The following is a 25,755-nucleotide window of genomic DNA, read 5'->3' as shown; positions in this document are numbered from 1 at the left end:
CAGCCACTTTCTTGCTGATGATCATATGAGCAAAGAAACAATGTAAACGTGGTTATCTTCACCTACTAACCATCATTCTTTTCTACAAAGGGACAAATAGAGACCAAAATAAATAATGTTTTGTACTTAATAGTCAAAAATCAAATACATTTTCCAACCATTTACTCTGCCAGTACAGTAAAAATCATTAACTTTCGTCCGGCTGACTAGGTACAATTATAACTATTCCGTTTTTTAAAATTGCAATAACTTTTTTTCGAAAAGCCGTAGAGGGCTGACATTTCGTGACATCTCTGCAGTTTTGGTCCAGAATATATTGGCCAAATATCACAGTGGAGGTTTATATGAAGGTACAATTGTACCTCTGCAGCCTGTTAACGTAAAATTATGCAGCCTGACGAAGGTTAAAGAATGCAAGAAGAAGATTTCTATTTGATTGTGTGATTAGAACTTTATGTTGTGCCCATTCCTTTGTTATGTCACATAGAAGTTTTTGAATAAATCAATAGCAGGGTGCTAGGGCGTAGTCAGACGGCAGTATAAATCGGTCTGAGATTGGAACGCAGTGCAAAGACTGGCCGGCGGCTCTCCCGACCTAAGTGTGACAGCTTCATCCGATGCAGTTGTCATGCTCAGGTTGGCAGAGCCACTGTCCATACACTGCAGTCCCATCTCGGACCAATTTAAATGGCCGTCTGACTGTGCATTTACTAGTTGGGGGTGTACCGCTACACAGTATCTTACCGTCCAGTGGTGTACACCCATGGTTAATTTCATAGATAATCACGGAAATTGTAATTTCCTAAAACAGACATGTCAGGTGTGGTGGTAGGTCATCTTGAAGAATTTGTTCTGGATTTTATTTGTTACAGAGCAGTATTGAATGAATGAATTAATAAAAATCTAAGAATGCCACATTACCAACATGTGTGTTATATTCAATGGCAAGCTAGAAAAGAATATATGCTTTGGTGGACCTGGTAACTCAATGCCTGAATTTTTCAATGGCCAATGCACACGTCGCTTACAGGGTCAACAAAAAATTCAGCTTTTTTCAAAGTGTCCAACATACCTCAACATGAACTGATGGATCATGGAGCTTCCTGCCACTGACACAAAGAACGTTACGATGTCTCCTACTTTCACTGGACTCGGGGGGTATCGGATCTGTATGTTGCTATCCAGTGGGAGCACTGACATTCTCATGGTGTCTTGAGTAGGATATACAATTACGCTGCCAAATCTTTCCATTGCACTCGTAACTTTTTGGTCCTTGTCTTTGTTGGGTTGAATCCTATTTGACCATTTTGTTTCCTCTGAAGAACATTCTTCATCTTCATTGGTGGTATATACAACGTAGTGCAGTTCAACTGGTATTCCTTGTGGGGGAACTGAGAATACATGACCATCTGTGGGAGGAGAAGTACTCAACCAACTAGGCAGGAACTCTAGCTCTGCTACACATAACCCCAGCTGTCCTTTCAGTCGGCAACTTGCAGAAAGTTCACGGTTTTCTAAGACAGCAACCATTCTGACACATGGTAAAATCTCTGATGGATGATAGTCCTGCCAGTCCTTTCCTGTGATATAAAATAAAGCCTGGACTTTGGGTTTCTCAGAATATATAGTGCTCTCTATGATGTGGGATTTTAACTGCCAGTTAAATGTGAATCTGTTGGTAGAACTGAAAGTACTTGAGGTAATAATCACATTTTTTGGCACAGATTGTTCTGCAGAGTAGGGTCCATAGGTGGCATTTATTGCTGGTGGCACCTTGGCTTTGTATATGAAAAGTGGTTCTGTTCGAGACTGTAAGCTTGAGTTTTTCATGAGGTCTTGATTGGCTTCTTTAAGGAAGAAAGAAACTTCAGAGCTACAAACATGATAACTCACAGGTAGATACACCGGGACGGATGAGAACCTCTGTATCGTGTCCATTGTCACCCGACTTTCTGTCACTGTGAAGGAGAAAAAAAGAATATTAAGGTTAGAGAACTTCAATGGAGGAACATTTATGTTTTTGTCATTTAATACACTAAAGCTTCACAATGCTGTATGAAGATAAAGAGATAACTTTATAGGGGTATTCCCTTCTCCAAGATCCTACCCCAATATGTAGTAGGTGTATTAATATTAATATCTAAAATTAGAATGTAGTATTGTTTTTCTGATTCATAATGTCACTTACCCAATGTGCAGGCATTGCAGGAGCTTCGTTATCCATGGTTACCACCACTAACAGCCACTATATTAGTGCTGGTAACCTTGGATACCCTAGCTACTGCAATGCACTACACATGGGGTAAAAGACATAGTGAATCCGAAGAACTATACTACATTTTTAATTGGAAGAATTTGCTAATATAATTGTTACACCTACTGCATATTGGTATAGTATCTTGGTAATGGGAGTACCCCATTAAAGAGCTTTTCAGCAGATGAAAATTATATAAAAATTTCTCAAACTGGTTAAAAATAATAGAAATAATATTCACCTTCACCATATCTGCATAACTTCTGTTCACATGGTCTCTACTTACTGGTTCCATCTAAGCACTGAAACAAGAGCTGCACAGGGTTGGTGAGAATGACTATTACTATTTCTAATTTTTTTTAAATAATTTTTATAACATCAAAAATATTGTGCAAAAGGGAATCTGTCATGAGGTTTTTGCTACCCCATCTGAGAGCAGCATGGTGTAGGGATGGGGAGATCCTGATTCCAGTGATGTGTCACTTACTATACTCGGTTCTGCAGTTTTTATTAAAACCTGTTTTATGTGCGGCAGATCTAGCAGTTCTCTGAATCCTGAGCTCTACATAACCCTGCCAACACTACTGATTGGCAAATTTCTGTGTACACTGTGTATAAGAAGAAAGTGGACAATTCATGATGGAGTAGAGATATACAGGGCGCGTGAATATAAAGGACTACTTGGTAGCAGGCCACATAGTCCTCTAGTGATAATCTCCTGCTGATAAAACTATAATTTAAAAAAACTACACTAAGCAGATCAGTGACACATTAATGGAATCAGGGTTTCTGCTCCTACATCACGCAGCTGTCAGAAAAGATATCAAATACCTGGTGACAGATTTCTTTTAGGTCGGTTTCACATGTCCTGATATTTCCGGTACCAGAAAAAATGGTACCAGAGATATCAGTGTCCGTGTGTATACTACGTGCGGCACATGTGTGGCAACCATGTGCTGACCGTGTGCCGCATCGGTATCACACAGACGGCCAGCGGGGAAGGTTCACTACTGTAAGCGCTGTTCTCCGGCGGCTGGTGCTGAAGGCAGCTGTCATCCATTCTCCCCTGCTCTGCCGGCGATCGGCGTGAGCAGGGGAGAATAAATGAATGAGAAACAGTGGGCACAGGCTCAGTAACTAGTGGTGACCTCACTGAATCTGTTCTCGCTGCCGACATGACATGAACTCCTGTGACCTCAGGACCAAAGGAGAATGCAAGTGATGAGGTCGCGTCAGTTCAAGCTCTGTCACAGTGCCCTCATCACTTGCAGTCTTCCTCAGTGACGTCACCGCTAGTTACTGAGCCTGTGCCCGCTGCTTCTCATTCATTCCCCAGTAGTTTACAGTAGGGCCGGTCGCATTAGCAGCACTCCCGATTGTAAACTATACATTCGCCTGATATGGATTACAGCGTGGGACTGACTGAAGGACAGACAGATATGGGCATACTGTTGGTTTATTATTTTATTTTTTTTCCAGGAGATCGACGGTGTTGATTGGATTAGCAGAAACAATAAAGATGGCAAAACTGTGTGGTGTATGATTTCATTAAAATACTTTATTCTTACTGTGTGGTATTTATTTAACCCTTTACCAACTATAGGATTAGAAATGGATAGGCGTCTTATTGACACCTCTCCATTACTAAGCTGGGCTTAACCCCTTCATGACCCAGCCTATTTTGACCTTAAAGACCTTGCCGTTTTTTGCAATTCTGACCAGTGTCCCTTTATGAGGTAATAACTCAGGAACGCTTCAATGGATCCTAGCGGTTCTGAGATTGTTTTTTCGTGACATATTGGGCTTCATGTTAGTGGTAAATTTAGGTCAATAAATTCTGTGTTTATTTGTGATAAAAACGGAAATTTGGCGAAAATTTTGAAAATTTCGCAATTTTCACATTTTGAAATTTTATTCTGTTAAACCAGAGAGATATGTGACACAAAATAGTTAATAAATAACATTTCCCACACGTCTACTTTACATCAGCACAACTTTGGAAACAAAATTTTTTTTTGCTAGGAAGTTATAAGGGTTAAAATTTGACCAGCGATTTCTCATTTTTACAACGAAATTTACAAAACCATTTTTTTAGGGACCACCTCACATTTGAAGTCAGTTTGAGGGGTCTATATGGCTGAAAATACCCAAAAGTGACACCATTCTAAAAACTGCACCCCTCAAGGTGCACAAAACCACATTCAAGAAGTTTATTAACCCTTCAGGTGCTTCACAGCAGCAGAAGCAACATGGAAGGAAAAAATGAACATTTAACTTTTTAGTCACAAAAATGATTTTTCAGCAACGATTTTTTTATTTTCCCAATGGTAAAAGGAGAAACTGAACAACGAAAGTTGTTGTCCAATTTGTCCTGAGTACGCTGATACCTCATATGTGGGGGTCAACCACTGTTTGGGCGCACGGCAGGGCTTGGAAGGGAAGGAGCGCCATTTGACTTTTTGAATGAAAAATTGGCTGCACTCTTTAGCGGACACCATGTCACGTTTGGAGAGCCCCCGTGTGCCTAAAAATTGGAGCTCCCCCACAAGTGACCCCATTTTGGAAACTAGACGCCCCAAGGAACTTATCTAGATGCATAGTGAGCCCTTTAAACCCCCAGGTGCTTCACAAATTGATCTGTAAAAATGAAAAAGTACTTTTTTTTTTCACAAAAAAATTATTTTCGCCTCAATTTTTTCATTTTCACATGGACAACAGGATAAAATGGATCCTAAATTTGTTGGGCAATTTCTCCTGAGTACACCGATACCTCACATGTGGGGGTAAACCACTGTTTGGGCACACGGCAGGGCTCGGAAGGGAAGGCGCGCCTTTTGACTTTTTGAATGGAAAATTAGCTCCAATTGTTAGCGGACACCATGTCGCATTTGGAGAGCCCCTGTGTGCCTATGCATTGAAGCTCCCCCACAAGTGACCCCATTTTGGAAACTAGACCCCCCACGGAACTTATCTAGATGCATACTGAGCACTTTAAACCCCCAGGTGCTTCACAGAAGTTTATAATGCAGAGCCATGAAAATAAAAAATAATTTTTCTTTTCTCAAAAATGATATTTTAGCCTGGAATTTCCTATTTTGCCAATGGTAATAGGAGAAATTGGACCACAAGTGTTGTTGTCCAGTTTGTCCTGAGTACGCAGATACCCCATATGTGGGGGTAAACCACTGTTTGGGTGCACGGCAGGGCTCAGAAGGGAAGGCACGCCATTTGGCTTTTTAAATGGAAAATTAGCTCCAATCATTAGCGGACACCATGTCGCGTTTGGAGAGCCCCTGTGTGCCTAAACATTGGAGATCCCCCACAAATGACCCCATTTTGGAAACTAGACCCCCAAAGGAACTAATCTAGATGTGTGGTGAGCACTTTGAACCCTCAAGTGCTTCACAGAAGTTTATAACGCAGAGCCATGAAAATAAAATAAAAAATTTCTTTACTCAAAAATGATTTTTTAGCCCGCAATTTTTTATTTTCCCCAGGGTAACAGGAGAAATTTGACCCCAAAAGTTGCTGTCCAGTTTCTCCTGAGTACGCTGATACCCCATATGTGGGGTTAAACTACTATTTGGGCACTTGCCGGGGCTCGGAAGTGAAGTAGTGACATTTTGAAATACAGACTTTGATGGAATGCTCTACGGGCGTCACGTTGCGTTTGCAGAGCCCCTGATGTGACTAAACAGTAGAAACCTCCCACAAGTCACCCTATTTCGGAAACTAGACCCCGAAATGAAATTAGTTAGATATGTGGTGAGCACTTTCAACCCCCAAGTGCTTCACAGAAGTTTATAACGCAGAGCCGTGAAAATAATAAATACATTTTCTTTCCTCAAAAATATTTTTTAGCCCAGAATTTTTTATTTTCCCAAGGGTTACAGGAGAAATTGGACCACAAAAGTTGTTGTCCAGTTTCTCCTGAGTAAGCTGATACCCCTTGTGTGGGGGTAAACCACTGTTTGGGCACACGTCGGGGCTCAGAAGGGAAGTAGTGACTTTTGAAATGCAGACTTTGATGGAATGGTCTGCGGGCGTCACGTTGCGTTTGCAGAGCCCCTGGTGTGCCTAAACAGTAGAAACCCCCCACAAGTGACCCCATTTTGGAAACTAGACCCCCAAAGGAACTTATCTAGATATGTGGTGAGCACTTTCAACCCCCAAGTGCTTTACAGAAGCTTATAACGCAGAGCCGTGAAAATAATAAATACGTTTTCTTTCCTCAAAAATAATTTGTAGCCCAGAATTTTTTATTTTCCCAAGGGTTACAGGAGAAATTGGACCCCAAAAGTTGTTGTCCAGTTTCTCCTGAGTACGCCGATACCCCATGTGTGGGGGTAAACCACTGTTTGGGCGCACGTCGGGGCTCAGAAGGGAAGTAGTGACTTTTGAAATGCAGACTTTGATGGAATGGTCTGCGGAAGTCACATTGCGTTTGCAGAGCCCCTGGTGTGCCTAAACAGTAGAAACCCTCCACAAGTGACCCCATTTTGGAAACTAGACCCCCCAAGGAACTTATCTAGATATGTGCTGAGCACTTTGAACCCCCAAGTGCTTCACAGACGTTTACAACGCAGAGCCGTGAAAATAAAAAATCATTTTTCTTTCCTCAAAAATGATGTTTTAGCAAGCAATTTTTTATTTTCTCAAGGGTAACAGGAGAAATTGGACCCCAGTTATTGTTGCGCAGTTTGTCCTGAGTATGCTGGTACCCCATATGTGGGGGTAAACCACTGTTTGGGCACACGTCGGGGCTCGGAAGTGAGGGAGCACCATTTGACTTTTTGAATACAAGATTGGCTGGAATCAATGGTGGCGCCATGTTGCGTTTGGAGACCCCCTGATGTGCCTAAACAGTGGAAACACCTCAATTCTAACTCCAACACACCCCTAAACCTTATCCCAACTGTAGCCGTAACCCTAATCACAACCCTAACCCCAACACACCCCTAACCACAACCCTAATTCCAACCCAACCCTAACCCTAAGGCTATGTGCCAACGTTGCGGATTCGTATGAGATTTTTCAGCATCATTTTTGAAAAATCCGCGGGTAAAAGGCACTGCGTTTTACCTGCGGATTTACCGCGGATTGCCAGTGTTTTTTGTGCGGATTTCACCTGTGGATTCCTATTGAGGAACAGGTGTAAAACGCTGCGGAATCCGCACAAAGAATTGACATGCTGCGGAAAATACAACACAGCGTTTCCGCGCGGTATTTTCCGCACCATGGGCACAGCGGATTTGGTTTTCCATATGTTTACATGGTACTGTAAACCTGATGGAACACTGCTGCGAATCCGCAGCCAAATCTGCACCGTGTGCACATAGCCTAATTCTAAAGGTATGTGCACACGCTGCGGAAAACGCTGCGGATCCGCAGCAGTTTCCCATGAGTTTACAGTTCAATGTAAACCTATAGGAAACAAAAATCGCTGTACACATGCTGCGGAAAAACTGCACGGAAACGCAGCGGTTTACATTCCGCAGCATGTCGCTTCTTTCTGCGGATTCCGCAGCGGTTTTACAACTGCTCCAATAGAAAATCGCAGTTGTAAAACCGCAGTGAAATGCGCAGAAAAACCGCGGTAAATCCACAGCGGTTTAGCACTGCGGATTTATCAAATCCTCTGCGGAAAAATCCGCAGAGGACTGTTGTGAATTCTGTGGCTGAGTTCACTTCTGTGGTCACAAGTGGTATTGCAGTCTCTGGGCTTCCTCCCTCAGGTGTTTTGGTGAGCTCGTTGGCTGCCTTGCTATTTAGCTCCACCTGAGTCTGTCTTCCTTGCTCCTTGTCAATGTTCCAGTGTTGGATCTGAGCTACTGCATCTTTCCTTGGGCCTGCTGCTCTGCTAGATAAGTGCTTCTAGTTTGTTTTCTGTTTTTTCTGTCCAGCTTGCTATTAACTTTTGCTGGAAGCTCTGAGAAGCAAAGGGGTGCACCGCCGTGCTGTTAGTTCGGCACGGTGGGTCTTTTTGCCCCTTTGCGTGGTTTTCGTTTTAGGGTTTTTTGTAGACTGCATAGTTCTCTTTGCTATCCTCGCTCTGTCTAGAATATCGGGCCTCACTTTGCTGAATCTATTTCATTCCTACGTTTGTCTTTTCATCTTGCTAACAGTCATTATATGTGGGGGGCTGCCTATTCCTTTGGGGTATTTCTCTGAGGTAAGTCAGGCTTGTATTTCTATCTTCAGGCTAGTCAGCTCCTCAGGCAGTGCCGAGTTGCATAGGTAGTGATAGGCGCAATCCACTGCTGCTTATAGTTGTGTGAGGATAGATCAGGTACTGCAGTCTACAGAGATTCCACGTCTCAGAGCTCGTCCCATTGTTTTTGGTTATTGCCAGATCTCTGTATGTGCGCTGATTACTGCACGCTGTGTTGCCTGATTGCCAGCCATAACAGTACAAGGAGCCAACCAATGATTCCCAATAGAGGGAAAAAAGAAATCCTGACAGCATTTTTTTTTCTTAGCTCTGTCTTCAGTCTTTTTTTTCCCCTAGACATTAGAGTGCTTCAGGACACAGCTGTGGACATGGATATTCAGGCTCTGTGCTCCTCAATGGATAATCTCGTTGTAAATGTACAAAAGATTCAAGATACTATTGATCAGAAATCGATGCTAGAACCAAGAATTCCGATTCCTGATTTGTTTTTTGGTGACAGAACTAAGTTCCTGAGCTTCAGAAATAATTGTAAGCTATTTTTGGCCTTGAAACCTCATTCTTCTGGTAATCCTATTCAACAGGTTTTGATTATTATTTCTTTTTTGCGCGGCGACCCACAGGACTGGGCGTTTTCTCTTGCACCAGGAGATTCTGCATTGAGTAATGTTGATGCATTTTTCCAGGCGCTGGGATTGCTTTACGATGAGCCTAATTCAGTGGATCAGGCTGAGAAAAATCTGCTGGCTTTATGCCAGGGTCAGGATGATGTAGAAGTATATTGTCAGAAATTTAGGAAGTGGTCAGTACTCACTCTGTGGAATGAATCTGCACTAGCGGCTTTGTTCAGAAAGGGTCTCTCTGAAGCTCTTAAGGATGTAATGGTGGGATTTCCTATGCCTGCTGGTTTGAATGAGTCTATGTCCTTGGCCATTCAGATCGGTCGTCGCTTGCGCGAGCGTAAATCTGTGCACCGTCTGGCGGTATTGTCTGAGAGTAAACCTGAGCCTATGCAGTGCGACAGGACTATGACTAAAGTAGAACGGCAAGAACACAGACGTCTGAACAGACTGTGTTTCTATTGTGGTGATTCTACTCATGCTATTTCCAATTGTCCTAAACGCACTAGGCGGTTCGATAGCTCTGCCGTTATTGGTACTGTACAGTCCAAATTCCTTTTATCCATTACCTTAATGTGCTCTTTGTCATCGTATTCTGTCATGGCGTTTGTGGATTCAGGCGCTGCCCTGAATCTGATGGATTTGGATTATGCTAAACGTTGTGGATTTTTCTTGGAGCCTTTGCGGTGTCCTATTCCGTTGAGAGGAATTGATGCTACACCTTTGGCCAAGAATAAGCCTCAGTACTGGGCCCAGCTGACCATGTGCATGGCTCCTGCACATCAGGAAGTTATTCGCTTTCTGGTACTGCATAATTTGCATGATGTGGTCGTGTTGGGGTTGCCATGGCTACAAACCCATAATCCAGTATTGGATTGGAACTCTATGTCGGTAACCAGCTGGGGTTGTCAGGGAGTACATGGTGATGTTCCATTTTTGTCTATTTCGTCATCCATTCCTTCTGACATCCCAGAGTTCTTGTCGGACTTTCAGGATGTATTTGAAGAGTCCAAGTCTGATGCCCTACCTCCGCATAGGAATTGTGATTGTGCTATCGATTTGATTCCTGGTAGTAAATTCCCTAAGGGTCGTTTATTTAATTTGTCCGTACCTGAACACACCGCTATGCGCAGTTATGTGAAGGAGTCCCTGGAGAAGGGACATATTCGCCCATCGTCGTCACCATTGGGAGCAGGGTTCTTTTTTGTAGCCAAGAAGGATGGTTCGCTAAGACCGTGTATTGATTACCGCCTTCTTAATAAGATCACTGTTAAGTTTCAGTATCCCTTGCCATTGATTTCTGACTTGTTTGCTCGGATTAAGGGGGCTAGTTGGTTTACTAAGATTGATCTTCGTGGTGCGTATAATCTGGTGAGAATCAGGCAGGGAGATGAATGGAAAACGGCATTTAATACGCCCGAGGGTCATTTTGAGTATCTGGTGATGCCGTTCGGACTTGCCAATGCTCCATCTGTTTTTCAGTCTTTTATGCATGACATTTTCCGTGAGTATCTGGATAAATTCTTGATTGTTTACTTGGATGACATTTTGATCTTCTCAGATGATTGGGAGTCTCATGTGAAGCAAGTCAGAATGGTTTTCCAGGTACTGCGTGCTAATTCCTTGTTCGTGAAGGGATCAAAGTGTCTCTTCGGTGTGCAGAAAGTTTCATTTTTGGGGTTCATCTTTTCCCCTTCTACTATCGAGATGGATCCGGTTAAGGTTCAGGCCATCCAGGATTGGACTCAGCCGACATCTCTAAAAAGTCTGCAGAAATTCCTGGGCTTTGCTAATTTTTATCGTCGCTTCATCTGTAATTTTTCTAGCATTGCCAGACCATTGACCGATTTGACCAAGAAGGGTGCTGATTTGGTTAATTGGTCTTCTGCTGCCGTGGAAGCTTTTCAGGAGTTGAAGCGTCGTTTTTGCTGTGCCCCTGTGTTGTGTCAACCTGATGTTTCTCTTCCGTTCCAGGTCGAGGTTGATGCTTCTGAGATTGGTGCAGGGGCGGTTTTGTCACAGAGAGGTTCTGGTTGCTCAGTGTTCAAACCATGTGCTTTCTTTTCCAGGAAATTTTCTGCTGCTGAGCGTAATTATGATGTGGGCAACCGAGAGTTGCTGGCCATGAAGTGGGCATTCGAGGAGTGGCGTCATTGGCTTGAGGGTGCTAAGCATCGCGTGGTGGTTTTGACTGATCATAAGAACCTTACTTATCTTGAGTCTGCCAAGCGCTTGAATCCTAGACAGGCCCGTTGGTCGTTATTTTTTGCTCGTTTTGATTTTGTGATTTCATACCTTCCGGGCTCTAAAAATGTGAAGGCGGATGCTCTGTCTAGGAGTTTTGTGCCCGACTCTCCGGGGTTATCTGAGCCGGCGAGTATCCTCAAGGAAGGAGTCATTGTGTCTGCCATCTCCCCTGATTTGCGGAGAGTGTTGCAGAAATTTCAGACTAATAAACCTGATCGTTGTCCGGCCGAGAAACTGTTCGTCCCTGATAGATGGACTAGTAAAGTTATCTCTGAACTTCATTGTTCGGTGCTGGCCGGTCATCCAGGAATCTTTGGTACCAGGGAGTTGGTTGCTAGATCCTTCTGGTGGCCATCTCTGTCACGGGATGTGCGTGCTTTTGTGCAGTCCTGTGGAATTTGTGCTAGGGCTAAGCCCTGCTGTTCACGTGCCAGTGGGTTGCTTTTGCCCTTGCCGGTCCCGAAGAGGCCTTGGACACATATTTCGATGGATTTCATTTCTGACCTTCCCGTTTCTCAAAAAATGTCGGTCATTTGGGTGGTCTGTGATCGCTTTTCTAAAATGGTCCATCTGGTGCCCTTGGTTAAATTGCCTTCCTCCTCTGATTTGGTGCCTTTGTTCTTCCAGCATGTGGTTCGTTTACATGGCATTCCTGAGAATATTGTTTCTGACAGAGGTTCCCAGTTTGTCTCGAGGTTCTGGCGAGCCTTTTGTGGTAGGATGGGCATTGACCTATCTTTCTCCTCGGCCTTCCATCCTCAGACTAATGGCCAGACCGAACGAACCAATCAGACCTTGGAAACATATCTGAGATGATTTGTTTCCGCTGACCAGGATGATTGGGTGTCATTTTTGCCGTTGGCTGAGTTCGCCCTTAATAATCGGGCCAACTCGGCTACCTTGGTCTCTCCATTTTTCTGCAATTCTGGGTTCCATCCTCGTTTCTCTTCAGGACAGGTTGAGTCTTCGGACTGTCCTGGTGTGGATTCTGTGGTGGACAGGTTGCAGCAGATCTGGACTCAGGTAGTGGACAATTTGACCTTGTCCCAGGAGAAGGCTCAGCTTTTCGCTAATCGCAGACGCCGTGTGGGACCCCGACTTCGTGTTGGGGATCTGGTTTGGTTATCTTCTCGTCATATTCCTATGAAGGTTTCCTCTCCTAAATTTAAACCTCGTTTTATTGGTCCGTATAGGATTTCTGAGATTCTCAATCCGGTGTCTTTTCGTCTGACCCTCCCAGACTCCTTTTCCATACATAATGTATTCCATAGGTCGTTGTTGAGGAGATACGTGGCACCTATGGTTCCATCTGTGGAGCCTCCTGCCCCTGTTTTGGTGGAGGGGGAATTGGAGTATATTGTGGAGAAGATTTTGGATTCTCGTGTCTCTAGACGGAAACTCCAGTATCTGGTCAAATGGAAGGGTTATGCTCAGGAAGATAATTCCTGGGTTTTTGCCTCTGATGTCCATGCCCCAGATCTTGTTCGTGCCTTTCATGTGGCTTATCCTGGTCGGCCTGGGGGTTCTGGTGAGGGTTCGGTGACCCCTCCTCAAGGGGGGGGTACTGTTGTGAATTCTGTGGCTGAGTTCACTTCTGTGGTCACAAGTGGTATTGCAGTCTCTGGGCTTCCTCCCTCAGGTGTTTTGGTGAGCTCGTTGGCTGCCTTGCTATTTAGCTCCACCTGAGTCTGTCGTCCTTGCTCCTTGTCAATGTTCCAGTGTTGGATCTGAGCTACTGCATCTTTCCTTGGGCCTGCTGCTCTGCTAGATAAGTGCTTCTAGTTTGTTTTCTGTTTTTTCTGTCCAGCTTGCTATTAACTTTTGCTGGAAGCTCTGAGAAGCAAAGGGGTGCACCGCCGTGCTGTTAGTTCGGCACGGTGGGTCTTTTTGCCCCTTTGCGTGGTTTTCGTTTTAGGGTTTTTTGTAGACTGCATAGTTCTCTTTGCTATCCTCGCTCTGTCTAGAATATCGGGCCTCACTTTGCTGAATCTATTTCATTCCTACGTTTGTCTTTTCATCTTGCTAACAGTCATTATATGTGGGGGGCTGCCTATTCCTTTGGGGTATTTCTCTGAGGTAAGTCAGGCTTGTATTTCTATCTTCAGGCTAGTCAGCTCCTCAGGCAGTGCCGAGTTGCATAGGTAGTGATAGGCGCAATCCACTGCTGCTTATAGTTGTGTGAGGATAGATCAGGTACTGCAGTCTACAGAGATTCCACGTCTCAGAGCTCGTCCTATTGTTTTTGGTTATTGCCAGATCTCTGTATGTGCGCTGATTACTGCACGCTGTGTTGCCTGATTGCCAGCCATAACAGAGGACCAGAATATGTGTGCACATCCCGAACCCTAACCCTACCCCTAACCCTACCCCTAACCCTACCCCTACCCCTACCCCTAACCCTAACCCTACCCCTACCCCTACCCCTACCCCTAACCCTACCCCTAACCCTAACCCTACCCCTAACCCTAACCCTAACCCTACCCCTAACCCTAGTTCTTACCCCAACCTTAGTGGGAAAAAAAAATGTATTTATTTTTTTTATTGTCCCTACCTATGGGGGTGACAAAGGGGGCAGTCATTTACTATTTTTTTATTTTGATCACTGAGATAGGTTATATCTCAGTGATCAAAATTCACTCTGGAACGAATCTGCCAGCCGGCAGATTCGGCGGGCGCACTGCACATGCGCCCGCCATTTTGGAAGATGGCGGCGCCCAGGAAAGAAGACGGACACCGGCAGGCTCGGTAAGTATAAGGGGGAGATCAGGGCACGGGGGGGAGATCAGGGCACGGGGGGGCGTCGGAGCACGGGGGGGCGTCGGAGCACGGGGGGCGGGCGTCGGAGCATGGATGAGGATTGGTGTGCGTGCTGGTGGATTGGAGCACGGGGTGGGGGATCGCTGTGCGGGGGGGTGGATCGGAGCACGGAGGGGATCGCTGTGCGGGGGTGGATCGGAGCACGGGGGGATTTCATTGGAGCACGGGGGTGTGATTGGAGCACGGGGGGAGCGGACAGGAGGACGGGGGAGCGGAGCACAGGACGGAGGGGAGCGGACCACAGATCGGAGGGCTGGGGGGGCGATCGGTGGGGTGGGGTGGGTGCACATTAGTGTTTCCAGCCATGGCCGATGATATTGCAGCATCGGCCATGGCTGGATTGTAATATTTCACCAGTTTTTTAGGTGAAATATTACAAATCGCTCTGATTGGCAGTTTCACTTTCAACAGCCAATCAGAGCGATTGTAGCCACAGGGGGTTGAAGCCACCCCCCCTGGGCTAAACTACCACTCCCCCTGTCCCTGCAGATTGGGTGAAATGGGAGTTAACCCTTTCACCCAATCTGCAGGGACACGATCTTTCTGTGACACAGCATATGCGTCACAGGTCGGATTGGCACTGACTTTCATGACGCATACGCTGTGTCACAGGTCGGGAAGGGGTTAATGTCACCTTACAATAGGAAAGTGACATTAACCCCTCATTACCCCTCTTGCCACCACTACAGGGCAAGTGGGAAGAACCGGGCAAAGCTCCAGAATTGGGGCATCTAATAGTGGGCTGCTGTTTTTAGGCTGCAGGAAGCCAATATCCATGGCCCCTTACCAGCCTGAGAATAGTAGCCCGCACCTGAGTTTTGCCGGGTATGTTTAAAAACATAGGGGGACCCCACTTCAGGTTTTTCATTCATTCAGTCTCTCCTGCTCGCGTTGCTCTCCAGCAGAGCAGGGGAGAATGGATGAAAGCGGCATTAAGCACCAGCCACCGGGGAACAGAGGCTTACAGTAGTGCTACTTCCCCGGCGGCTGTCCGTGCACATGATGGACAGTGTGCACTGTTCTCCGTGTGCACGTGTGTGGCACGTTTTGCTGCCCGTGTGTCTGGGTGAAAACGGACATGTCTGCGTGTTTTGCACACGGACACAAGGTTCATGAAAACACACTGACATGTACATCGACCCATTCATTTGAATGGATCTACGTGTGTCAGTGTCTCCGGTACGTGAGACAACTGTCACCACACATACTGGAGACACTGACATGTGAAAGGCGCCTTAAACAAAGTGGTTTACTAGAAACAGCACCTCTGTGGTCCTTATACTGCCCCTGACATTGCAAGACAGCACCATTCTATAGAAATTGTAGCACAAAATCCATAATGAATTCTGCAGAGGTTTTTGGACAAAAAAATTAATCATATTTAATCTCAGCCTTTCTAAAGAGCTGTTAGTAATACTGAACTGAAACAAGACAGGACAGGGGCAACCTGCCCCACATGCATGCATTTTTTTTACAGCACGGACTATCATCCAACCTTAAAATTGATCCACTAATTCAGTTTAATCTTTCAAAATGTACTTTTTGCACTTTCCCTTTTAATGTGTCTCATTTTACATATTATCACTAAGCGCACTGTGATGAAAAGAGATGTAATAGTAGAAAGATATGACGGCTTTAAAACGGTTTTAAAATATGGATCCCATCGTTTTATCTCTTTCCCATTTCTACACTCCTCAAAGCTAAGATGGGATTAGTGAATACTTTGGGTACAGAGCTGTCACACGGCATCTCACATTCTGAGGATCTCAGCAAAGTATATTTACCCAATGCTATCAGCCATACATCTTGTACATGAAATTAAATGCTGTTTTATTGACACAATTCATTGTGATCTATAATGTGTGAAGATAGCTCTGTATTTCTATCTCTCCACTGAACATAATTTATATGATCTATGATATATAAAAGCAATTGCATCGGATATTACGCTACAAGCCAGTACAGCATGATTAAATCACTTTTATTGGGCATTGTTAACTGCCACCCCAGAGGCGACAATAGCAGAGCGGAGGGTTAATCATTATTATTTGCTGTCTTGCAGAGATTCCTGGGATAAGATTTTCATTCTATAAGTACAAATATCTATGGGTTTTTTATCCAACATTTTTTAAACTCATTTTGAAGAGGAAGAGTTTAAAACATCATAGTCCAGCAAACACATTCAATCACTCCGCAGGCACCAGGAAAGGTCAGAGAAGCCCGGCGCCTGCGCACTGCAGTACTTTACTCTGCCCTCAACAGGGCAGGCAAAGTACGCCTGCGCAGGAGCCGCAGCAGGCAGCAAAGAAGAAGACGTCATCGCATGAAGACGGGAGGCGCTGGATCCGGACCGCGACGCCCATCTGACCGGACCGCACCGGGACCACCCCTGGGTGAGTATAATCTAACCTGTTTTTCTTATCTTGCAAGTGACATTGGGGGCTTATCTACAGCATTACAGAATGCTGTTGATAAGCCCCTGATGCCCATGGCCTTAGCTTATGGGCCAATTTTGGGGTGACAGATTCCCTTTAAAATTATCACAAATAAAAGGTCTACACTTTAAATTCTTTTCTCACTGCATTCTGCAATGCTCATGTGAGGTTTATGTCAGGAGTGGCCTCCTTCACTCTGATGATCCCATATTAGAAAATGTTTGCTGACTTTTTACTGGATGCTTTTGTATGGAATAGCAGTCTTTACAGGTTTTACCATACAGAAACCAAATGGTATCCTCATTGTATGCTGCCCATTAGGTGCCAAAGAACATCATTTTAGCCTGTCTGTATAATCGTAGCCTAAAGACACATGTGATATATGTGCTGGAGCCATTCTAAGGCCTCATTCAAATGTACATTTTTCTCAAGTACAAGAAAAATGGATGGATTATTTTCTTGTTTGATCAGAGTGACATCAGTTTCTCAGTTTCACTCAATTGTGTGGAAATAAAAATATTCTCCACCTTCTTTTTGACAGTCTGTGAAAATGACATCTGAGTGCAGTCTGATTCTTTCACGGACTCATATACTTGCATCGTGTCTGACCCACAAAATCGGACGTCCCTGTGATCTTCCACTGAACACTCGTTTGTAAATGGCCCCATAGACTATTACAGGTATGATTGTGAATACCACGGACAGCACTCGCACGCGAAAAACAGATATCTGGATGAGGCCTTAGACAAATGTCAAACATTCCAGTTTTTAAATTTAGTGACAACTGAATGCTACTATTCCTCTGGTCAACGTGATTTATCATTACAGATTTTTTAAACTGAGAAGGAAAAAGTAAACGGCATTAGCAAACATAAGGCTTCCCACGTGGAGATGATAAATCCTGTGCATCGAGGTGTAGCAGTTAATCGAATGGTGTGCAGTGCTTAGCACGGAATTAAACATGTAAATGAAGAGCAGAAGAAGTATGCGGCACTCACCAATTGGGAAAAGTGCAACAGTCCTTTATTCCAAACTTCAGGACATGGACACAGACACAAAATCAGATGTACAGGTTATGGAGGCACACGGGGAGAGACAGAATGGACTCTGGCTCTCCCCACATGCCTCTGTAACCTGCATGTCTGATTTTGGGTACATGTCCTGAAGTTTGGAATAAAGGACTGTTGCATTTTTTCGAATTGGTGAGTGCCGCATACTTTTTCTACTCTTGATTTATCATTAAACATACTAACAATGTTAACACTGATTCTACAGTATTAAGCCAGCGATACACATTACATGGCTGTTCGCCAAATTATGCTTCGTTCAGCTGATGGTCATCCCCCCATACATAGGAGAACTCATTCAGGTCAACATTCCTGTGTTCTCTATGAGAAAGCCAGCTACTTATCTCTGTTAGAACAAAGTGATCGGCAGTCCAAAATATACATGCCCGATCAACATCATTCATGATGATCAGTTGGCCGGCGTCTCCATGCACAGAGTTCATCTGACATTAGCCTAATTTGTATGGCGGTATTTAGATTGTGTAGGGCAATGTCCTATTGAGACAAGCAGTGCATTCCTTCATTTACAGGAGGAATAAACAACACAATGCTCTAAGAATGCAATAGAGCTTGTTTATCTATCTATTCACGAATCTGTATTCACGTCAGCAGATCCGACACATCCTCATTAGATAGAAAACTAGAATTATAAAGGATACAGAAGAATAAAACAGAATGAACCCAATTAAAGGTTTTTCTTCATTCCTGTTACTTGAATCAAAGATTTATTTCATGGTTGTGTTAATATTGAAACTGCTCTACAAATAGATAGCATTGTCATGGTAGGACAGATAGAAGCTAGCCATCTATGGATAACTTTACAATGTATCAGAAAATACAGCTTTAACCTATTTTTTGTGCAGTCAATTTGTGGGCACTGTCATATCATTTATGTCTCTGTAAGCTGCATTACTTCAGACTGACTACATGGAGATGGTATGCCTTTAGTCAATTTCATTATAAGCACAAAGCCATGAACTACGGTAGATCAAAAGAAAGAAAATATGGGAAAAGCTTCCATAAGGATGAGTTCTGCTGGGCACCATGTGCGCGTGGAGAGATATTAAATGGATTGTGCCCTCCCTGTGGTTAGACATTTGGTTCCTTTTTTGGAACAGTCTATGGCATTGCGGAAAGCCATTCTGTCACTGAGGGAAAAAGTGAAGCTAACAGTAATACTGTATTCTCAAAGACAAAAATGTGCCAGCATTGGATCTTGTGTATAGGAAATGGTTGTCCAAAATATTGGAAAAGAGGAAAATAGGATAATTTATATTACATTACAATTTATGCGGATACATAGAGTCTAAACACATGTATGCAGCAGTCAAACAAGCGATGCTCACAAGAATTCTTCCGCCTACCAATAAATATGCATGCCCAGCTTGGCCAAGCAAACATGTTTATATAGCAATGAAGGGAGAGAAGATCTGTTGCTAAACACATAATATAGCGGCTTACCTCCTGGTTAAGGATGGGCAAGGTGAATTCCAACATACTATATCATAACCTCATTTCCACCAGTGTCTGATGTGGAGGATAGTAGGGCTATCCCTATACACATTAAATATTCTGAAAATCTCAATCTCTATTCTCAAGCTCACAAAGCCACCGTCAGAGCTGAATACTTTCTTTGACAGTAGAATGGAGGCTGGATTAAATAGTACGCCTACAGTAAATTGGGCCATTTCTTGCCACTTGTTCAATCTGCTGACCCAGAAGACCGTGGGATCAGGGCTCTGCGTATCTGCAGGAGAGAAGGTGCAGTCTAAGTATGACTGTAACTTTCTGTTTAGCTGCTGTTGGTCTGCATCAGGTGGGTGCAGAGGCAGATAAAACATCTAGTAAATCATTTCAAATATACTGTAGTCGTTGCTGCTATTTTTACATGCTTCTTATATCCCTAACATTGGCACAGGTGAAGGAGAAATTGCTCCATGGGATAGCAGAAGGATTGCTCAGTCGTGCGGTTGGCAGGTTTCTGTTGTGCTAAAGCTTTGCTGTTCAGGAAACACAGCTTATGCTGATAATAATCCAATTTGGACTCTTTTTCCGAAAATTCCCTCATTTTGCTTTGATAATGAGTGTCTGAAAGCATGGCTATCCAATAGTCTTACTTTCCTTGATAGTAACAATGCACCAGTCATTCTACAATCATTCCATCACACAGCTTGCCATGCTGAAAAGCTTGACTGATGACCCTGTGGGTTTATTTTCCACATCTCACCATGACAGTTGGTTAGCCCAGTCAGCGTCGTTGTCATTTTCACTTTGATTGGCGTCCTCTGCCAACTCAATATCCATCTCAAAATCCACCTTCTGCTGCTCCTCCTCACATTCTCCCCCTCTTCAGATCCTGCTGCAAGTAACATGGACCTTGAGGGTTCCCAACAGCTGTGGATAACCTTATGGATAATATGCTGGCATAAGCATTTCCCTGGGTAGAGGGTGTTCCAAAATCAATCTCAGTGTCTCTACCAGGATTTATAATGCAAAACTGATGCTCAAGCAATGAGAAGTCAATTACTATGGATTCTGCTGTGAGCCAAAAATATCCTATGCTTTCATAAGTAGTTTCCTCTTTCCTCAGGGATTCCAGATCCAATCAGCATAACAATCTTTTAATGGTAAGTATGAACATCCTTGGACCAATAGTACACCGATGCAATTAACCCAATAATCTAATCAACAAAAGCAAAGCATTTTTGGCTCACAGGAGAACCTGAAGCAGGTGATGTCATATTCCTTGAGGAGCATTTTTTTTATTGTAAGTCTTGGTAGGGCTACCAGCCTGGGCGCCACGGAAGAAATATCACTTTCCCTTTAAACCAGGGCATATTAGCACATTTACTGTTTATTTTCTGTCCATATACTTTCAATCACTTAGGCAATCGGTGTTATTAGCTGCTTACTACACCATAATGGGAGCGCTAGTCTGGATTTTTCAGCAACAAATATAAAGTTTACTCAAAAATAGTAAGAGTATGTGGTTAACTGAAGGCAAACAGCCAATAATTAGAAGAAAGCATCTATTAGCAATCAGTTCCAATAGTAACTCTGTAAAACTACAGCAGTGGTATTGAACTTGACAATGAAATTTTTATTGTAATCATTATTGTTACACATAAATAGACACTGGGTTCTTATATATAAAGTATTGTAATATAATTGCCCACACGAAGGAAGAATAGTTCTTGTAATTTTGTTCAATGTACTGTGGCAATCAAAAATTCACCCCCAAATGCAAATTAGCTTTACTATCAAAGTCTACCAACATTCTGCCATTTGCAATAAATGAGTCAAACAAGAATAATTTAAATATCTCAACACAACTAAAATAAGAAGTGTTTTTCCAAATTCAACACAAAATGCCACTTTACTGACTACTGCAGTCTCAGAATTATTCAACCCCTTCATGACAAGCATCTTTAGTATTTAGTAGACGACCTTTGACTGTTAGGACATGGTGCAAATGTAATGCATAGCCATACACCAGCTTCTGGCAGTTTTACCGAGGAATGTTAGCCCATTTCTCAAAGGCAATGGCCTCCAATTCACTAATATTCTTGGCTTAGTGTATTACAACTGCCTTTTTCAATTCTCACCAAACATTTTCTATGGGGATCAAGCCAGACGACTGTGATGGCCACTCCAGAATCTTTTCCAAAGATCAGAATCCCCAGACTTTTGTGGCTCATTTATATAGGTTTGAGCAAATTGGAGCTGACTTTCCTAGTGCATTTGGATCAGTAAAGGTGTATGTCCTGAAAGTTCAGTTATGAAGACCTTCAGTGTTCAGTATGCTCCATAGTGTACAAACTGAAGCCTCTTTGCCAGCTTTGAAGACATTTTGCTGCATCTTTTGAAGTCACTAGATGGTTTCTGACCCCCTACTTCCTCACTAATCTGGTGGCACCTGGTGAAAGCTCCCTTTTTTCTGCCACATCCAGGTAGTGTAACCAGTGAACTTGCAAACTCAGATTCCAGGTTAAGTTCTAGGAACATTTAATTTCTTTGCTATCTTTTTTGTATCCTTTTTCTCATTTGTGTAAGGCAATAATATATTCTTTTATCTTTTTAAACTACTCTACTGACTTATAAATATTTGTAATAAGCAATCAAACATCAAAATCACCAAACCCTAGCTAGTCCAGGTCTTTGATGCATCTCATCAAAAGCGCCCCTGAGGTAACTAAGGAAGTTCTTGATTAGTTGTATAAGGTCTACTTAAGATGTGTGGATTTATGAGGAACTGTATTCTAGAGGTTGAATAATGCAACTGCAATAGTCTCTAAAAGTGCCCTTTTTGTTCGCTGAATGACAAAGTCCTGTATGAACTGGCAATACTGCCCCACTTACCATGGCCCATGCTAGGAATGCAAACTTCACAGGGCCACGTCTTAACACTGCATGTGGGAGTGCACCCTGGTGCAGTCTTTTTAGGATGAAGTCGTACTACACTGTACACAATTTGTTAATATGTACTTTCTGTTCTTTTACCGTTTGAGTTATATTTCCTGTGCGGCTTTGCCTTAAAAGAAAAGACAATAAAACTGATTAATAAAAATAAGTTAAATTTCGTATTGAATTTGGAGAAACGATTTGTTGTATTAGTTGTGTCGACCCATATAAATTGTTATGGTTTGGTTTATTGCAAACATAATAAAAAAAATTTAAATTTTGCTAATAAACCGAATCGGTAATGGGGGTTGCAGAATTTTCATTTTAACCGTATGATCGTTAACTTGTTAACTATATAGTCGATAACTGTATAACATTGTCATGGGAATGGTGTGCACACTGACATCATGGCTACTGTTAATTTTAGAGCTACGACGGTGGTGATAGATTAGTTTTCAAAGTGAGTCAAATGTACTGCGATGGACTGTATAAACTTTAATCTGGTCCATCAGGATTCCCACAAGAATCCAATACTTTGGTGATTTCTTTTTGCTTTGCGTCAAAATACAAATTAGAGCCTCACTTTGCATATTTATTGTATTCCAATTTTGTTATTATTTGGGCAAACGTATGTATGCCTTTCCGAATCAATTTTGCACAGGGTTATGGCGGACCATCAAACAGTTGGGTATGGATAGAAACTATTTTTAATATTACAATGGTGGTTGTAAAGTGTAGGTTCACAATGTACTGTAGCTCATTTGTACAAACGGCTGTAATCAATGAAACACTTCTACTTCACTAGACATCTGATAGGTCCCAGTTTGGCAGTTCTTTAAATGACCTTTTAGTGCTTTCCCCTATTACTCAGTAATCATATGTCCCAAAATCCACTTACAGAAAGTAACAGATCCCTGCAAATTGCAATTCTGACGGAAAATCATATTACAGTAATCCATCGTCTAATCCAAGATTATTACATTCACCTTTATACAAGAATAAAAATTAATGTCCTCTGCTAGAATAAGTATGGCAAGAATGTATCACTGAAGACTAAATAGAGATTATAATTAACTCCGGCTGAATAAATCTACATTTAACATTCAGCAGTAATTTGTCTAGTAATACCTTTTGCTGAGACTCAATGTGAAGATATGACTGGATTAACATCATGTGTAAGTCTTGCCATTGCTACAGTAATTAATTTGAAAGCCTGACAAGCTACGCGTAATAGTAATGTAATACCCACAAGTCCTAAGAATTATCCTGGGAAGTGACACTGTTCTACACTATCTAATACAAGGAAGGTGTGAGCCCCTGTGAATCCCGCAGGCGACACACGCACAAAGCAGTTCATAATGATTTCTGCCTCTATACATACATCCAATAAGAAATAGAATTGACTGGGGAATGTTACATATGCATCATATTAATACCAACACTGACAGATAGATTTATTCGGTAATATCTAGCTAGTGAAATTATCTTCGGTTATTTCGGTGGTGATGGAGAACACTTGTTAATTTATGTACACTTTACTGATTTATTGTATCTCATTACACACATTCTACATCATTCTAGTTTCATCATATGAACAACATACAAACACGTAATGCATTTGTGTGTGCGTTTTTATGTACAGTACATACCGTTTTTTCTGGTGTATAAGACGACTGGGCGTATAAGACGACCCCCAACTTTTCCATATAAAATATGGAATTTGGGATATGCCCACCGTATAAGACGGGGATCATCTTATACACCCAGTCAGCTTATACGGCGTGTGGTCCTGACCACTCATGTGACCGCGACGTCATCAAAGGTCCTTCACTCACTGCATTCTCAGGAACGGAGGCAGACGCTAGCAGCCCTGTGAGCCAGGGGCCGTCCGAGGGTGAGTATATCCATGTTTTTTATTTTTATTCTTTATTTTTTACATGAATATGGATCCCAGGGCCTGAAGGAGAGTCTCCTCTCCTCCAGACCCTGGGAACCACACGCCGACATCCAGGATCGCTCCCTGCACACGCCTGTTCTGATAAGGTAATTCAGTACCACAATGGACATAGAGGTCAGAGCACATACAGTGACCTGACAATAACCCAAAAACATAGAACGAGCTCTGAGACGTGGGAACTCTGCTGACCGCAATCCCTAATCCTCTCCAACCACACTAGAGGCAGCCGTGGATTGCGCCTAATGCTCCCTATGCAACTCGGCACAGCCTGAGAAACTAGCTAGCCTGAAGATAGAAAATAAGCCTACCTTGCCTCAGAGAAATACCCCAAAGGAAAAGGCAGCCCCCACATATAATGACTGTGAGTTAAGATGAAAAGACAAACGTAGAGATGAAATAGATTTAGCAAAGTGAGGCCCGACTTTCTGAACAGAGCGAGGATAGGAAAGGTAACTTTGCGGTCAACACAAAACCCTACAAAAACCACACAAAGGGGGCAAAAAGACCCTCCGTACCGAACTAACGGCACGGAGGTACACCCTCTGCGTCCCAGAGCTTCCAGCAAGCAGGAAAAAACAAATTGACAAGCTGGACAGAAAAAAACAGCAAACAAAATAGCAAAGTAGAACTTAGCTATGCAGAGCAGCAGGCCACAGGAACGATCCAGGAGGAAACAGGTCCAATACTAGAACATTGACTGGAGGCCAGGATCAAAGCACTAGGTGGAGTTAAATAGAGCAGCACCTAACGACTTCACCACATCACCTGAGGAAGGAAACTCAGAAGCCGCAGTACCACTTTCCTCCACCAACGGAAGTTCACAGAGAGAATCAGCCGAAGTACCACTTGTGACCACAGGAGGGAGCTCTGCCACAGAATTCACAACACACGCCGTACCCGGCGTATAAGACGACCCCCGACTTTTGGGACAATTTTTAGGGGTCAAAAAGTCATCTTATACGCCGGAAAATACGGTATATATAAAGTTGAGTGTATGTGTGTGTGTGTATTTATCAGCCACGTCCACTCCACATAGCAGGCACAGGCCACATCTAGCTCCGTCGTATCTAGAATGGAGTTGTTCCTGTGAGGTAAGACTGTGACGTCAATGGAAAGGGAGGAGCCTCATGGATAGAGATGAGAGGGGCAAAATGAGAGAAGTGAGGTGCTGCTGCAGTATGAGGCTGTGTATAGAGAAGAGTGAGGCACTGCAGGTGGAGGCTGTGTGTAAGGCCGCATTCACACGTTCAGTATTTGGTCAGTATATTACCTCAGTATTTATAAGCCAAAACCACGAGTGGGAGAAAAATACAGAGGTGATGATGTGCTTGTCATAAACTTTTCCTCTGATTGTTTTACTCCAAGTTTTAGCTTACAAATACTGAGGTAAAAATACTGACCAAATAACGTGTGAACGAGGTCTAAGGCTATGTGCACACGTTGCAGATTTCCTGCAGATCTGCAGCTTTTTTTTCTGCGCAGAAACGCTGCAGTTCCGCAAGTGATTTACATGACCGTGTATAGCCAATACTGGGTCTTTCTCTGTAACGAATCCTCCACCCCCACTACCATTAACTAAATAAAAACTCTGCTTAACACTTATTAAAATTAAACGAAACACACATTAAATTCTTTGGATAAATTGGCCACAGCAGCCATTTTAATAACAAACAAATGACATAAATAATACAATTACATATGGGGAGGGTTCTTGGAGCTAAAAAATCTGGCTCACAATAGGCAAAAGCCACCACAAAAATTTAAACCAAACACTTTTTTACCCTCAGC

The 25,755-nt window shown here is 43.1% G+C and overlaps 1 protein-coding gene across 1 annotated transcript in view; it reads right to left on the bottom strand.

The window, feature by feature from the left end:
• TMEM132B (transmembrane protein 132B) overlaps positions 1–25,755 on the bottom strand; it is a 1,045,283-nt gene that overhangs the window by 779,276 nt on the left and 240,252 nt on the right. The window contains exon 2 of the mRNA XM_069756039.1: positions 1,073–1,958. Within this exon, the coding sequence (XP_069612140.1) occupies positions 1,073–1,958 (886 nt within the window). The remainder of the gene's footprint in view (positions 1–1,072; positions 1,959–25,755) is intronic.

Source organism: Ranitomeya imitator, chromosome 1 (genome assembly GCF_032444005.1).
Source record: "Ranitomeya imitator isolate aRanImi1 chromosome 1, aRanImi1.pri, whole genome shotgun sequence".
Lineage (NCBI taxonomy): Eukaryota > Metazoa > Chordata > Amphibia > Anura > Dendrobatidae > Ranitomeya > Ranitomeya imitator.
The sequence above is the reverse complement of the archived record's forward strand: the minus strand, read 5'-3'. Positions and strand labels throughout refer to the sequence as shown.